Genomic DNA, 18,316 nt, shown 5'->3' on the forward strand with positions numbered 1-18,316 from the left:
CAAGGGACAACGACTCAGTGCGTCAGCATGGCTAATATCCCTTCCTGGTCTATGTAATAGCCGATACGAATAGGCTGCCAGGAACTCAATCCAGCGTGACATTCGGGGGGACAAAATTTGGGGAGATGGCCTGTCACCGGCCAGCAACCCCAAAAGGGGCTTATGGTCTGTGATCAGCAAAAAAAAACGACCATACAGGTAATCATGGAAACGCTTGATACCTGCTACTATTGCAAGTGCCTCTCTATCCAGCTGACTGTAGTTGCGTTCAGCTGAGGAAAGGGTGCGTGAGTAAAATGCCAAAGGAGCTTCTCTTCCGTTTGGAAGAATATGACTAAGGACAGCCCCAACGCCGCAGGGCGAGGCGTCACAGGTTAACGACAAAGGTAGGCGCTCATCGTATTGTACTAACACGGCGGATGAAGTGAGGAGCTGTTTGACAGCAGCAAAAGATGCTGCTGCATTCCGGTCCCAGACCCAAGGTGCCTCAGCGTCTAACAGGCGGTGGAGTGGCTCTGCGATGGTGGCCTTATGGGGCAAAAATATCGCGTAGAAATTTAGAAGCCCCAAGAATGATTGGAGTTCTGCCTTATTAGATGGCGTAGGGGCATTCTGGATTGCTGCTATTTTGGTGGCCGTGGGGTGGATGCCCTGAGCATCCACTAAAAACCCCAGGAATTCTACTTGGGGTACTCCTATTTTGCACTTGCCCTTTTTTAGTTTTAATCCGGCTCTTGAGCGGACTAATACTTCCCTTACTTTGGTGACCAATTCGGGCATGTCAAAAGCAGAAATAAATAGGTCAACAAAGTGGGGGCCGACCCCTGGAATCCCCTGGAGCAAGCGTTCCATGAGACTCTGGAAGATTCCTGGGGCGACACTAACTCCGAATTGGAGTCGTGTGCATTTGAAAGCACCCCGGTGCGTGACGATAGTCTGCGCTAATGCAGTCTCATCATCCACGGAAGCTGTTGATACGCTTGGGCCATATCTAATTTGGCAAACACACGGCCCCGCCCCAGGAGTGTAAGAGGTGTTGGACCACCGGCAGTGGATAAGGATTATGCTGAAGAGCTTTGTTGATCGTTCCTTATAGTCCGCACAGATCCTCACGGATCCGTCGGGCTTAAGGGGAATTACGATAGGTGTTTCCCATTTTGAGTGGTCTATTGGAACCAATACCCCTTGCTCTATCAATTTATCCAGCTGTTCATCCACCTTGGGCCTCAAGGCCAAAGGAACTCGCCTCGGTTTGAGGCGAATGGGTGTAACCTGTGGGTCTAAACTTAGGGAAATAGGAGATCCTTTGTATTTACCCAGATGTTCGTCAAAACATCAGCGAACTCTATAGCCAATTGGGAAGACCCCTCCCGGCTGGTGTAGTGGATCCCGGTAACATTCAGATCTAGGGCAGCAAACCAATCTAACCCCAAAAGGCAGGGTAGGTCACTCTTAACAACAATAAGGGGCAGTCGGCCATCAAAGTTACGATATGATACCCTGAAGGTACCAACTCCCATCGTTGGAATTGCCCCCCCTTGATAGTCACGTAAGATGACAGAGCAGGGTTGCAACCCGGTCTTGGAGACATTTGGCAAAATGCGTTTCAACGTGGTCCAGGAGATAAGCGAACGGGATGACCCTGTATCCACTTCCATGGTGCACGGTGCTCCTTCTAGACGAACGGAGATGTACAATTTATTAGCTGGACCTACGGAAAAGCGTAGTTAACGAAGACTTCCTCCTCACAATGGGCCACAGCGGAAGAATTCCTCGGCGTGGAGTTTGTGGCGGAATCCTCCCAGCGGCTTGGCGGTTGGCGGGCAGGTCCTTGGGTTGGCATGGTGGCCCTGCAGACCCTGGCCAGGTGACGCGTCTCCCAGCGACGGCAAACGGCCGTCCTGAATCTGATCATCCCTGGCATGGTCGCCGCCGCAACCTAGGCATTGGGAGGTCGGGTAATAAGTCATGGGGCCGCTCTGCCGTCTAGGTGTCATGTTAAGGCGACGGACGTCCTCGTCATCCTCTGGGAACCCGTCTGGAACGGAGTCCCCATAATTCACAAACAGTGGCTGTCCACTGCTTGCCGGTCTCATTTGGGCACGCTGGAGCTCAGCGGAAGACCTCTCTGCCATCTCAGCTGCTTCTGCCTCTTCTACAGCAGACTTGAGGGTTAAATCCCTTCGCGCCAGTAAACGGCGCTGGAGCTTTAAGTCCTTGAGGCCGTATACAAATTGATCCAGTAACATGTTCTCGAGGGCCTCAAAACCGCAGTGGAGAGCGGCAGCTCGCAGCGAAGCGACAAAGTTGGTGACAGTCTGTCCCTCCGTTTGCACGCAGCGACGAAGGCATGTCGCTGGGCAATTTGGCACGCGCTGGGCGTAATGTGCCCGCAGTTTCTCTATTAAAGTGTCCCAGGAGAGATCGGATACCAGTTGTGGAAAAGCAAGTGCGTGCCATTGAGAAAACGTCGCTGCCGCAAGAACTCAAAAAATATCCAAGCTTCCTGGCCGGGGGAAGGTCAGATAAATTGTTAGCAAGGAGAAAACATCCGAAACGTTCAACATACACGTCCCACAATTCAGCTGACGGGACGAATGGCGAAAAAATCGGCAAATTGTTCGCCATGAGGAAGCTGTGAGGTGACAGATCCTAACGTGAATGTCACAATAACCCAATTTCGAGCGGCAAAAAACTCGGGTTGGCGTTCCCAAACCTTCGTCGCCAGTATTAAATATTAAGAGGACTTACAGACCGCCAGTTCAAACAGACCTCTCCTTTATTCACGAACAACAGGAAGGGAAAAATACACGGCTCTAACGGAGCTATAATACACGGAACTGAACTGAATAACCGCTGACAGACTTCAGCACCCTGGCTAGCTAGCTGTCAAAACGCCAGCCAATAGGAACTCCCTCGGTTTCCCGCTCTTTCGGTTGCCGGCGCTTCAAACACTCTGATTGGTCGTGAGTCATCCTGGCTGCAACCGGTCGTAGGTGCGAGGACACAACAGGCATGGCCTGCACATGACACACTCGGCCCACAGGCCACTAGTTTGACACCCCTGCTCTAAGTAAAGTATTGGTCCATTTGAATAAAAATAATGGCAAAGAGCTAAGTCTGTGATATTGTTGGAGAAGTAAGCAAATGCTTCACCAATACATTAGGGATACTGTCATCCAAATAAATATGGTGCCTTATTAAAAGATAAAGCTTTACTATAGCCAAATATCTTAGGAATATTACTATTTTAAACTTAAGAAGGGTGTTCATATTCTACTTATTGGATTCCATATCTTATCCACTTATGTGATGGTTATGAGATTTAATCAACAGTTTATGTGCTGTTACACAGTTTACACCAAGGAGGACTACAGTTTGAAAATCTCATCCCACATTTAATTAAAACTTCAAAAAGAAGACACACACACATACATCATACAATTCTTGCTAGATATGATGATGAGAAACAAATTTATGAAAGCATGCTTCATACAAAACACACTGTATACAGATGAACTCTGTAACTATATGTTGCTATTTGTTCTCTCTATTGTATGTGTTGATCAATGATTGAAATAAAAGAGTATTATTTGTAAGCTGTGGTGAGCTGCAGTGAGATGGGTAGCAAACAAATTTAATAAATAATAATAAAAATAAATAAAATGAGTCATGTATCTATCTATATATTTTATTGCCATATGAGTTAACTGTTACAATGTGCCACCACCTCCATATATATTGTAAACATCTTGAACAGAGCAAGATAATCATTTTTAAATTATCCTTCAATGCATCTAGTTTCATGCTCCAGAGAATGATAGCAGTCTCAGCCACCTGAAAAAAACACAACGTGACATAGTGCACAGCATTTTTGTTCGTAAGTATCCAAATTCATTGCTCTACCTTTTAGCACCCTAGGAAAATACCCTGTTGTAGGGAGATCCTCCCCTTTTATTTTGTCTAAACTCAAGCATATTCCTATCTCATATTTAAAGAATACACTTCACAATATTTGATAGGCTGAAATGATGAATGCAATCACTGGTCCTGCAGGGTCTCACATCAGAAGCATAAATCATTTTAGCTCATTCGGTTCTACATCATTGACCTCAGTCTACCTCTTTGGTATTCACAATAGGGAACATGCCATAAAACCAGTTTTCTTAACCCAGAATCTCCATTCAGAATTGCTACTCAACTCTAACAGGGCAACTACATCAGAGAAGACAGCAAGGAAGGGGGCAATGTTAGTATCCTACATCACAGACACTCAGCGCTAAGTAATTCAGTTTTAAGCAAAAAAATGTTTAAAAAACTGAAGCACATGTGATAAAGTTAAACATGTGATAGTTTCAAGCTGTATTTTTATTGTGGAATTTTTATAGTTAACTGCAATAATGAATAATGAATTTCCTGAAGCCGTAGTTAGTTTGACAACATAACCACCTCTATCTCAAAGTAATAGTTCAAATGTTACAGCAGTTTGGAACATCATACATACTCTGCAAGCAAGACAGTACTTGTGTGTGTAATCATAAAGAAAAGAAAAAAGCACTTTCCAATGTCCAGAGATGTGCATACTTCAGCTCCTCATTACATCTTGCTTTCCTTATTTTTAATGCATATATACAGCACACATTTTAAATCAATTGAGTAGGCGGAACTTCCATGATCAATTAAAAATATCCCATAGTCTTGTATTTTGTTTCCAGCATTCCTAGGCTTCTTTAGGGACTTCACCAAGGATGGCTGTTTACTTGAAAGCACTCAAACAGCTCAGCTAAAGGACCATCCCCACAGCAAGGAGACACAGAATGTAAAGCTGTCATGTGAGATTTTTATGCAAGAGTTTGCCTTCTTGCAGTGAAACGTATGAACTGAATCCTCAAGGAAATAAATAACATGTATTGTGATTTGGATCCAGAATCAACTATGTGGATGACAACTAAAGTGAATGGTATCACCTACTTCAGAAGCAGCACATTCAGTCCTTGGGAGGACTTTTTGTTTTTTTTAAAAAGATAAGCCAATCATTTTTATTCACACATCTGTAAATGGAATTTTTCAAGCTTTCATCATTGGCCAGGATAATTGATGAAAATCAACTTTATAATACAAAGTTTAGAAATAATAACTACAATTAATTCTATTACTCTAAAAAATTCAGCCAGGGTGAAGCTGGGGAAGGGAAATCGATTCCAGAAAGGCTCCTACAATAATGAAATAGTAAAATATGAAATATTGGATAATGCTCAAAAGCAAAAGTTTGTTCACTATTTCCCTTTATTGCTCATGGCCATTTTCTCTCAACATTTATTCTTTAAAAAATCTATCTTCCCACTGCCTTTCTGCCCTGCCTACTAGGCATGCATCTTTAAAACAAAAATCCCCTTAAGCTGATTGATTGTGGCAACAATGTAGATAATATCTGGCAATAAACAAACCAAATTATTTGGGACAACAGAAAAGATGCTTCTGAATTTGTTTCTGTTTTTTTAGACTCCATTGGAATGTCTCAGTTTGTGATTTTCTGCCAGCTTTTTCCTTGTTTGATTAGAATTAGAAAAACTTGAAAAGGGTAATTCAGAAAAGATTATAGAAGGCTTTTTTCCCTTGGAAGTTCTTTGTCCATACATCGTATCCACCTCCCTTCCCATTTTTTATGCTTTATCTGTATTGCATCCTACACCACAGGACAACACAATCCTATGGGCTATGCCTCCACCTCAATAATCTTTATTTGAACACACAAAACACAGACAGTACACACATATAATGGTTTTTTTTCTGTGACAGTTCCACAGAACTCACACTGCTTTGGATGACATTTATAAAGAAAGCTTTTCGTCCATTGGTTAAACAGCAAAATAAAAATCAGAGCAAGAAAGGGGAGTTGGTTGTTTTTGTTTTACAACTTGTGAATGATGAACATCCATGGAAACATCAACAAGAATGGATATATAAAACAATATGCCTTCACATACAATACAGTGTTTCTATAGAAATAGAATTGTATCTCCAAATACATGATATAAATGTTCAACAGTCTACAAGTAAGTCAGCAAGGAACAATGTTGTGTCATCAAGGTGGCTTAAGCCTACCCTTTAATGCACTAGTGTGCCATAGAGTGAGATGAATCCCCAAAAAGACTTGATGGTTAGCTAGCTTGGAATCTGTACATCAGATCCAATAAGCGGTCCAGCCCTACTAGGACTTTCCCTCTCTCCCCTCAAGTCTTTCTAGGAAGTTGACTCATTCTTCAACAGTCTGAAAGCAATAAAATGTACACAACTCCATCCCCTATAAATAAAAAAGGTCTTGCTATATACTTCATTAGAAATTTACCCAAATAGACACCAGAGTGATTTTTAAAGAGCCATCCTGGTTTGGGTAGCAAGACGCTCCTGTATATCAGTTATGAGGGTCATCATAATTGCTAGGTGGTTATGGTAGATATCATTTGTTATTACATCACCACATCAGCACATCCAGCATTGTACTGCATATACATTATGTTACACAGAACATACACAGTGCAGGATATGGATATTGACATGTTTTTCAGATTTGTACAATAATGAGTATGTGTCTGTGTGCATTCTCTCGCTCTCTCTCTCTCACACACACACACACACACCTGCACGCACACACACATTTCTCACAGATTAGCTAGACAGACAAAAATGTATGACCCTTAAGGAAATCACTTTATAAAATGCTTACAATATTATATGCATGGGAAGGATAAATATTTAAATACAATGCACTCTTGTTATACTGAATATGCTGATGCAAATTCAATAGAAATTGTGAATAATATGACCGGTAGCTTTATGGCACAATCAGTAATGAGCATCTCTTTAAGCATCTCACACAAATTTTGGAGGAAAAAATCTAGAGGAGATGCAAAAGTGATTCAGTTCAGTGAGCCACTATGTGGCAGGACCACAAATTCATTTTCACTCTACAGATAAGTTTATGTAGTCCAGATTCCAACATACAATAAGCAAAGAACAAATAAAACACAGAAAGTTCTCAAGATTCATGTATGAGCACCAAGAAGCAACATATTCCAAGAGGGAATAAAACTAGGCACAACAAAATGAAATTCCCAAGATCTTTAGCCAGACCGATCACCAAATTGCTTTCTACTGAAATCCAAAGAAGGCAAAGGTCAGTCCCACTCCCAGGCTTAACTGCATTGCTTGGAAGTACCTTTGGGCTTGTTTGCAAACTTATACATTTGCATAACATACCTATGGGAATTGTGAGCTTTTTGTCTTATTGTGCAATTCCTACTTTTTTCAGTAGGTAAAGGAGGTGTTTTTATTTATAATGGAGATTTTTTTCTCTCTGTGTGTGATATAAGCACACCAAAGGGGTAGATATATTTATGTATACAGTTTTAAGTCAAATTCTCCGTATTCTAATAACGGCATCCCACTTTGGGAGTGGTGTCACCATTTTATCCCATAGTAACTTTATGTATCTTTCTGTTTCTTTGGCAAATGGTAGCAAGACAGGAGGTTTCCATTCATGTAGCTCAGTCCACCTGTCTTTCTGCCATTCTGGAACCTTCTCCAGATGCTCATTCCATGTCTCCTTCCATAGGATTTAAAAGGCCACTGTTAACACTTTATTAAACTTGCAGCACTATGCTCTGGCATAAATCTATGATTTTCCACACTAATACTGTTATCTGATGTCATACATAACAAAACTTTCAAGTGAAAGACTGTTCTCAAACATATATTTTCTATTCAACAAAAAATAGTTTCCACTGTACCCTTGTTGTGTCCTCTTCCTAATGTGACAAACCCAGAAGAGATGAAATTATGGAAATCTGGACCTCCACTTCGATAAATATCCTTTCCATAATGACCTGCCAAGGAAAGATGAGAAATAGTGCATCATTTTATGCAGCTCAACCACAATTCCATTTCTAAGCAAAAAGAATGCAAAAAGGCAGCTAGAGTGTTACACAATGCCTGCGGAACAGAATTTATTTAATATTTATTTATTTGTCCAACTGACCCACGCTATGTCACAGGATTGATGTTCTAGCGAAAAACAGGAAGAGGAAGCATAATGCATAGTGCTCCACCTCTTGAATGAAAAGTAGAATGTTGATGGAATAAATAAATAGGTTTCTATCCCACTGCTAACTGTGTTAGATGCTCAGTGGCATGCAACAGAACAGTACAATTAAAATATCCATAGTACAAAATATTAAGAGAACCAGCTTGGTGTAGCAGTTAAAGCACCCTGCAAGAAACTGGGAGACAATCAGTTCCAGCCCATTGTAAGCATAAAATGAGTTAGATGACCAGTCATTTTCAGCCTTAGAAAGAAGGCAGTGGCAAACCACTTATAAAATCTTGCCAAAAAAATCCCTGCAGAGATGCATCCAGGCAGATATCAGGAGTCAACATGAGACAGAATCAAAGAAACAAATTTACAATAATACATTCAGTGAAAAACAACAATTCAATAGCAAAGAGGTAAACATGCCAGCAACCTGCTGGAACCACCTATGAGCCTGCCAAAGCTCTGGAAGATTTCTGTATTAAAATCTTCCAAAAGATAATTTATATAGGGGCTAATCTCCTTGGGAACATTAGCAGGGTCATTAACAAGAAAAGCCAGCCCAGCTATAGTCTCCCTTTATTTTGTGGCCTATAAGTTGTTTATTCGAAGATATGTGTAGCAAACATAGAGGAATGGAGGAAATTTCCTGTAATTACTTCAGCACCAAGCCATATAAGGGCTTTGTAGAATTTTAAAAAACACTTAAAAACTGACCCCCAAAGCCCCCCCTTATTTTAAGGGGGACCATCAACAGTTTGTTCCAAGATATTTGTATCAGATAAGTTGCCTCGGGAATGGAGAAGGTTGGTCTGAGAAGGAACCACACTACAGCCTCATTAAGGCTGTAGGAAGCACCACCACTTATTTTATTTTATTTATTTATTTATTTTATTTATTTATTTTGTCACAACAGTATATATAAGCATAAGCATGAAAATAACTATATAATATATAAGCATATATATAAGCATAAGTATATAATAACTATATTAATTGGATATAATGAAAGGAAACAATAGGACAGGAATGGTAGGCATGTTTGTGCTCTTATGCACGCCCCTTACAGACCTCTTAGGAATGGGGTGAGGTCAATAGTAGTCACTTGAAATGAGGCATTGAGTACCTCCCAGATCTCACCTTACCCACTGCTCTGAACCCTCTTAGAATCCAGGATGGGAGTGAATATAGCCTACAAAGGTAGAATCATACTAGAAAACACTATTTCATTGGAAGCCATAGCATAGGCCAAAAGGAGATCTAGATAATATGACAAGATGTTGCTTCGATGAACACCACTAATGAATTTGGTCATAGCTACCCAGTGAATGGTTGTATATCAGAGTTCCCCAACATTTTGGGCTTTGCAGACCAGCGGGGTAGGGGGTGGGGGTGGAAAAGAGAAGAAATGGTTCTGCACAAGTGGCGGGCAAGCATGTGTACACGTGCAGCTCCATTTGTGTGAGTGGCGGACACATGCACTCATGTAAATGGAGTGCGCAAACTCACCCCACATAAGTGGGGATGCTCATGCACTCGCCCACCACTTCCACAGCCTGATTCCGAACGGCTCAAGGCCCAGTTGAGGACTCCCTACTGTACATTATTCTCAAAAAGAAATTGCTCACTCTAAACAAGATACAGCCAGCATGGTGATAGCGATAATTAAGGAAACATACAACTTTATCTTCCTTATTATACTTGAGTTTGTACATGGCTTCAGTCAGATTCACTTTTCATCTTGTTCCACTAGTGCTCTAGGCACTGCTTCACCTTCCAGACCTCCTCAATAAAGCAAGGAAACATCTGGCCTTTGTAAACAAATGCTACTTAGGAACAATTATCTCAAGAGCCCGAGTCATCTTTTAATCAGCAACTAACCTATAAAGGAATATGTGGTTGAATGAGAAGAATGAGAGGAATAGATGCTGCCTAGGAAACAAACAAACAAACAAACAAACAAACAAACAAACAAACAAACAAGAGAGGCAAGGGCCCCCAGTGGCTTGCTAGAAAACTCCCCAAGTGTCCACTGGAATCCATCCAAATGCATGAACTACTGTACAAGGAGCAGAAGTCTAAATCAGCCCATTTCTCCAGTGGAGATTTTGGATAGAATCAGTTTCAGCTGATCTGGAAAACAATCTGACCACCGAAAAGGTCTAAGTATAAAGCTCTCCATATCCACAGATTCTAACATCTGCTCTGAGGCAAAACCAAAGTTTAGCATAATGTATCAACCCAGAGATCAGGGTGGATAAACCTTGGATCCCCATGGAAGCTATGAACTTCCAAGCTTTCAAGAATTGCACTATTAACCTCAAGCACTCCCCCACAGCTTTCCTGATGATCTAATTCCTGACCTTTCTCCTGTCTTTCTCTTGGGGCAGAGGTTTTGCTGTACCTGATCAAAATGATCTGAAATATTCTAGACTGCAGTTCTCAGTATTCCCAGCCAGGGCAAACAGGCTCATCAGTTTGGGAGAAGTATATTGTAATCACATATGGACCCAAATCCTTTTCTCGCAGTTCCCAGATTTCCAGGTGGAAATTTTCAAAGGTAGATGTGTCAGTCATAGGGAAAGAAGGAAGGAAGGAAGGAAGGAAGGAAGGAAGGAAGGAAGGAAGGAAGGAAAAAAGAAAGAAAGAAAGAAAGAAAGAAAGAAAGAAAGAAAGAAAGAAAGAAAGAAAGAAAGAAAGAAAGAAAGAAAGAAAATTATCTATATTCCACATCAGATCCCAGGAAATCCTAGGCTTATCTATATAGGTATCATGATCACAAAAACGCTTGTCCTTTTGACTACTTACTGCTATAATACTGCTTGCCTCTGCTACAGGCAAACAAATAGGTGCCCTGAAAAGCTAAGATAATATTTACATTTGCAATAAAAAGAAAAGCATTAGAGTCTATAGAAAGGAATATGATGGATAATCTGTAGAAAAGATGTAAGCCTGTGGTTGCTTTTATGTTAGTACATTGCACTGTATATTATTTTATTATGCTTTGCTGATGTTTATTAGGATTCCAGGCATTGATGAATTTCAATTATTGTTCTGTTCATTATTTTAGGTTTTACACTGTTGAACAAATTCAGAAAACTAGTTCTGTGAAATATAATAAACACACATTTTTCTGTGTCTCCAAAGTAGCTCAGAGCCTTGCCTTTCTCATATAATTTACCTTTTTTGACTTGCTAATTAAGAGATGTTCTTTAATTGTAGGTTAGTGCCTAATAGTCTTGAAGTATTAAATGAATCCCCAATATGGATTCATACATCCTATTTGGTTCGTGTTTGCATAGATACTGCATTCCCTGTGCGAGCAAAAAAACTGTAAAAGTATGTATTGCCCATTGCCCATTCCCAGGTAGAATCACATCTGCACATTTTTGCCTTTTTTCATTTCATTTACACATTTCATCTAGAAGTATATCAGGTATCTTCATGCATACGGAGATAAAGTTATGGTATTCTACCACTCTCTATGGATGAGAGACCATATTTCTTTTTTCAGCCTGTAAATATTGTACCTTGAGCAAACTAGGTCAGCCTTAACTATAAGACATACAAAGCTGCCCCTTACTGAAAAAAAATATGATGCTTTTAAACAGAATTACAAACTTTCTCCCACCTCCGAGCAGTGGCCCATTTCATTTGATCACAACAATTTTTTTATAGAGTTCCTTGACTGAGGTTGCATCTCCTAGGTCCATCTTATTACAAAGAACTTGGTTGGCTCCAATTGCTGGGGTTCACTCTCCTGAGATCAATTCCATTCACATTTTCTCTCTTCCGTTTCAAAAGGTAAAAAAACAAGTTAAAAATAAAAACCCAGGAAATTCTAGAAGACAGCTGTGCCACACTGGGAAAATAAGGGGCTGCTCCCTTACACCGTCTTGTTATTTTTCAAATAATGCAATGAAATCACAGAGAAAAGGAGTCCAAGTCCTTTTCAAAACTAACAAAACTGCACATGAATGCATATTTTGCTGGTTGTACAATAATATGCAACTTTATCAGGACTTTCAGATGAAAAGAGACAATCCACTGCACAAATATATACACCCATGGAATATATCTAAGAAATTAATATGTGGTACCAATAAAGGAGAATATTTGTAGCTCAGGGCTGAAATGAGAGGTCCTTGGTGATCTCTGAACTTGCTTGTTTTCTTTCTTTTTTTTATTGAAAAAGTTTTGCAATAAAATTTTTCCCCATTACATCCCCCACCCCTCCCCCACCCACCATCAATCTCCTCCCCCCACCCACCAGACTTCCCAGAGCAGAATACAAGGTATATGATCTAACAGTCATAAGCTAGAATACCCTAATTATCCATAAATTCCCATCCCTCCCCTAAAACCTCAACTCTCCTTCTCTATAAAGAAAAACAAGAAAGAAGGAAATGTTTGTTCGTAAAATATTTGATGTTTCTTCATCCAATAATTGTTCTAAATATAGTCAGTCCATCTTCCTCATTCCGGTACATTTTCTTGTGGGTTTTCAGTCTGGTACATTAAAGTTTCCAACAAGTTCAATATTTTTAACCTCTAGTCTTTGATAACAAACATATAATCCATCTTCCAATATTACACTAGCATCATCACAATAAATTACAAATATTTTATAACCATTTTAGCATTTTAACCTTAAGCAACTCCCTTTCTGTTTAAATCTTTATTTTAATTTCCCCCCCACAACACTTTAAACCCAACATCAATTTTTATCCAAAGTAACTAAATCCACCATTAATAAGATAATGTCAATAAAATATATCTCGCTCATTTTACTTGTAAGTTAAAACAATTTTACTTTTATAGGAGGCTCGCGAGATTTCACTCCTAATCTTCCTAGATGTAAAATAAATCACTATATCCCTTAGCAGCTGTCTCTGCCTTGCCACCCATGAATTAACACGGTAGATTTTCTCAATTTGATTTTCAAGATCCACTGATGTCAGTCCAATCACCTGTGAAAAGGCTTCTGCAAATATCTTTTTTAGATTCTCTTGCTTATTTTCTTTTAAACCTCTCACCCTCAATACAGATTCCATTGTTTTATAGAATAGAATAGAATAGAATTTTATTGGCCAAGTGTGATTGGACACACAAGGAATTTGTCTTGGTGCATATGCTCTCAGTGTACATAAAAGAAAAGATACGTTCATCAAGGTACAACATTTACAACACAATTGATGATCAATATATCAATATAAATCATAAGGATTGCCAGCAACAAGTTATAGTCATACAGTCATAAGTGGAAAGAGATTGGTGATGGGAACTATGAAACAATTAATAGTAGTGCAGATTCAGTAAATAGTCTGACAGTGTTGAGAGAATTATTTGTTTAGCAGAGTGATGGCCTTCGGGAAAAAACTGTTCTTGTGTCTAGTTGTTCTGGTGTGCAGTGCTCTATAGCGTCGTTTTGAGGGTAGGAGTTGAAACAGTTTATGTCCAGGATGCGAGGGACCTGCAAATATTTTCACGGCCCTCTTCTTGATTCGTGCAGTATACAGGTCCTCAATGGAAGGCAAGTTGGTAGCAATTATTTTTTCTGCAGTTCTAATTATCCTCTGAAGTCTGTGTTTTTCTTGTTGGGTTGCAGAATCAAACCAGACAATTATAGAGGTGCAAATGACAGACTCAATAATTCCTCTGTAGAATTGGATCAGCAGCTCCTTGGGCAGTTTGAGCTTACTGAGTTGGCGCAGAAAGGACATTCTTTGTTGTCCTTTTTTAATGATGTTTTTGATGTTAGCTGTCCATTTGAGATCTTGCGATATGATAGAACCCAGAAATTTGAAGGTTTCTACTGTTGATACTGTGTTGTCGAGTATTGTGAGAGGTGGAAGTATGGAAGGGTTTTTCCTAAAGTCTACCACCATTTCTACGGTTTTGAGTGTGTTCAGTTCCAGATTGTTTTGGTTGCACCACAAGGCTAGTCGTTCGACCTCTCGTCTATATGCGGATTCGTCATTGTCTCGAATGAGACCAATCACTGTTGTGTCATCTGCGAACTTCAGTAGCTTAACAAATGGATCATTGGAGATGCAGTCATTGGTATACAGAGAGAAGAGAAGTGGGGAGAGCACACAGCCTTGGGGGGCCCCTGTGCTAATTGTACAGGTATTTGATGTGATCTTGCTTAGCTTCACCTGCTGCTTCCTGTTTGTTAGGAAGCTTGTGATCCACTTACAAGTCTGTTCCGGTACCTGTAGCTGGTTTAGCTTAGTTAGAAGAATGTCTGGAATGATGGTATTGAATGCTGAACTAAAGTCTACAAAAAGGACCCTTGCATAGGTCTTTGGAGACTCAAGATGTTGTAGGATGTAGTGCAGAGCCATATTAACAGCATCATCTGTTGATCTATTTGCTCGGTATGCAAATTGCAAGGGGTCTAAGAGCGGATTCGTGATGGTTTTCAGGTAGGAAAGCACTAGCCTTTCAAAGGTTTTCATGACTACTATATTGTAATAAAACCCATTCTTCATCTGCTTTCTCGACCTTGTTCCGAAGCTCCTCTATTTGACTTTTTAAATTCAAGTTAATTTGATCAATCTCATGCACTTTTCCATCCAGCTTTTTTATAAATTCAATCATGGTCATAAAGGCTGACCTCACTTCTTCTTGTAAATCTTCATTCTCAGCTGTAGCAGAATTTTTAATTTCCAATAATTTCACCTCAATTTCCTTAAGTTTTTTGTCTCTAGCAGAAATTTAAGCCTTCAGAAATTCTTTCAACTTCTCTTGTAGTTTGTGTATTTGAACTAGCGAGGCAGCTCCCTTAGAATCAGCAGGCTGTATTTGTTTAGAAGCTATCTTACTTTCACTTTATAAATTGCAACAAAGTCAAATCTTTTCAAGCAACTTATTTGAAATGGGTAAATCAATTCTATAAACCTTCGGCTTTTCTCTTCAAGATTTCTTCACTTAAATATAAAATCCATCAAATTTAAGCAAAGTTACCAAGGCGCTGACAATGTTAACAAAGACTTCCTTAAGTTTCGTTTTCACGTCTCATTAACCAAATCCGCCATTTTCCTTCTTCTTAAATATCTTTCGACGATCGAGATGAGGTCTAAGGCATACATCCACCCTGCCTCTTGCCTCCACTCCGTCTGCTTAAAGTAATTAGAATATCTTCATCTTGATAGCAGAGATGGTTGTGAGCGCTTTGTTCTGCAAAAATGCAGAAGCTTCCCGGATCTGGAGCATTTGCCAGGTTTAAACAGGGAGCTCTCACCCTTCGAGCCCCAGGAATTGTTCCTGGAGCTCTTGGGGAGCTCTACCCCCACCCGGCTGCTCACCTTTCCCTCTTCTCCCAAGGGAAAGGTTTTCAAGCCGCCAGACAGCTGATTTGCGCTGTCTGAGCAGCTTTAACAGAATCACGGGGGCGGCGGTCCAAAAGGACTGTGTCCAACGTGCGCGGAGCCACCGGAAATCCAACTTGCTTGTTTTCTTGCAGATGTTTCATTACCCCAGCACTGATGATGTTACCTAGTTAGGGCAATGAAACGTCCTCAAGAAAACAAGCAAGCTCAGAGAGCACCAAGGACCCCCCAGAAATTAATACGTTACAAATGTTAATTATATTCTTAGCCTTCAAATAATGAAATTATTAGAGTTGAACTGAACTATCATTATGCACCTATCAAAATTTTTACTCCTAAACACAGATTTTAGAATAGTGAGCTCTTTGGATATTTAAATTTCAACTTACACTTCTGTGTTTGTGTGATGTTAGATGAGTTTGACCCTGTGGCTCCTGAGGACATGGACAGGTTGCTGGGTAGGCTGAATGCCACCACATGTTTACTGGACCCGTGCCCCTCCTGGCTGGTGCTGGCCACTCGGGAGGTCACACGAGGCTGGCTCCAGGCGATTACGACCGCTTCTTTGGTGGATGGTGTCTTCCCGGCCGCCTTGAAAGAGGCGGTGGTGAGGCCTCATAAGCCTTCCCTGGACCCGGCTGTTTTAGGTAACTATCGTCCGGTCTCAACCTTCGCTGCGGCGAAGGTTGTAGAAATATGGTGGCATATCAATTTCCCTTGCACCTGGATGAAACTGTCTATCTAGACCCGTTCCAGTCCGGTTTCCGGCCCGGTTACAGCACGGAGACGGCTTTGGTCGTGTTGGTGGATGATCTCTGGAGGGCCAGGGATAAGGGTTGCTCCTCTGCCCTGGTCCTATTAGACCTCTCAGCAGCCTTCGATACCATCGACCATGGTATCCTGCTGCGCCAGTTGGAGGGATTGGGAGTGGGAGGCACCGTTTATCGGTGGTTCTCCTCCTATCTCTCCGACCGGTCGCAGTCGGTGTTGACAGGGGCAGAGGTCGACTCAGGCGCCTCACTTGTGGGTGCCGCGGGTCGATTCTCTCGCCTCCTGTTTAACATCTACATGAAGCCGCTGGGTGAGATCATCAGTGGTTTCGGTGTGAAGTATCAGCTGTATGCGGATGACACCCAGCTGTACTTTTCTACACGGACCACCCCAACGGTTATCAAGTGCTGTCCCGGTGTCTGGAGGCCGTCGGGTCTGGATGGGGAGAAACAGGCTCAAGCTCAATCCCGCCAAGACAGAGTGGTTGTGGATGCGGCATCCCGGTACAGTCAGCAATCGCGGCTGACCATCGGTGGCGAGTCATTGGCCCGATGGAAAGGGTCCGCAACAGCGTCCTCCTGGATGAGCGGCTGTCTCTAGAAGACCATTTGACGGCCGTCTCCAGGAGAGCGTTCTACCAGGTTCGCCTGGTACGCCAGTTCGCCTTTCTGGACCGGGATGCCCTATGCACGGTCACTCACGCACTCGTGACGTCTCGCCTGGATTACTGCAATGCTCTCTACATGGGGCTCCCTTGAAGGGCATCCGGAGGCTGCAGTTAGTCCAGAACGCGGCTGCGGGTGATAGATGGAGCCCTCGTGGCTGTGATAACACCCATCCTGCGCAGACTGCACTGGCTACCTGTGGCCTTCCGGTGCGCTTCAAGGTCTTGGTGACCACCTTTAAAGCGCTCCATGGCATTGGGCGGGTTACTTACGGGACCGCCTACTGCTACGAATACCTCTCACCGACCCGTGCGCTCTCACAGAGAGGGTCTCCTCAGGGTGCCGTCAGCGAGGCAATGTCGTCTGGCGCCCAGGGCAAGGGCCTTCTCTGTGGGGCTCCCACCCTTGGAACGAACTTCCCCGGACTCCGCCAGCTTCCGGACCTTCGACCTTCGCCTTAAAACATACTTATTTAATTGTGCAGGACTGAGCTAGGTTTTAAATTCATGGGTTTTAATTGGGTTTTATTTGTATATTTTAATTAACGGGCTTTAAAATAAGTTTCTTAATTGTTTTTATTCTGTATTTATATTTATATGTTTTTAAATGCCTGTGAACCGCCCTGAGTCCTTCGGGAGATAGGGCGGTATATAAATATGATTAATAAATAAATAAAATAAATAAATATTTGAATCTTCTACAAAATAGAAAAAAGAACTGCTCTGTACTTTCAGGTGCTTGTCCTTTCTTTTATTTGTATGCTTTCAATTGCTTGAGACAAACTAGTCACTTGAAGTTCTTTGTGCTCTCTGAGATTTGATGTTTGTTGCAGACATTTCATTACCCAACTAGGTAAGATGAGAAGTACTAGTGAGTGCCGCTGCCAATCAAGCTGTGTCCCCCTGAGATAAATACCTGCAATTACTTGTCTATAGAAATGAATTCCCTTCATTTACTACTATTTACTTCTACCCACAGACTATAAAGGCTGTAAGGCTCGCAGGTTACCATGGTTGACTAGCAGGTCTGATTCTGTTCCATCTGGAGAGGGCTGAACATTGCAGTTTCCTTTCCCTTGATTTTCAATCTGAATTAATATCTTTCCACGTTTCGCTTCACTTCGCTTTGCTTGTAAGAGTTAATCAGACTACACAAAGAATCATTAGGTTTATCCTCTGTTTAGAATCAGATAATTGCAGCTGTGTATTTCATTTTTGCATAAATCTACATAACAAAATACATTTTTCTTCCCTTGTTTTCTCTACTTTTGCTATTCACTTCTGTTCCAGTCTCCCTAATTGACTCATTTCATGAATGAATTTTAATTTTTTCACCTTCATGTTTCATAATTCCCTTTGTCCCATCTACATTTTCTTCATTAGTTTGTTTCCCTTCTTCTTTCACATCCTCTGCTAATGTGACAGGCTACCATCACAGCAGCTCCAAAAGCTGAAAAT

At 41.3% G+C, this 18,316-nt stretch overlaps 1 protein-coding gene across 1 annotated transcript in view; it reads right to left on the bottom strand.

Moving 5' to 3' along the window:
- Positions 1-18,316, bottom strand: part of SHISA6 (shisa family member 6) — a 386,277-nt gene that overhangs the window by 301,250 nt on the left and 66,711 nt on the right. The window contains exon 4 of the mRNA XM_058171390.1: positions 7,791-7,886. Coding sequence (XP_058027373.1) covers positions 7,791-7,886 — 96 coding nt within the window. The remainder of the gene's footprint in view (positions 1-7,790; positions 7,887-18,316) is intronic.

The sequence above is a fragment of the Ahaetulla prasina genome, chromosome 2 (assembly GCF_028640845.1).
Source record: "Ahaetulla prasina isolate Xishuangbanna chromosome 2, ASM2864084v1, whole genome shotgun sequence".
Lineage (NCBI taxonomy): Eukaryota > Metazoa > Chordata > Lepidosauria > Squamata > Colubridae > Ahaetulla > Ahaetulla prasina.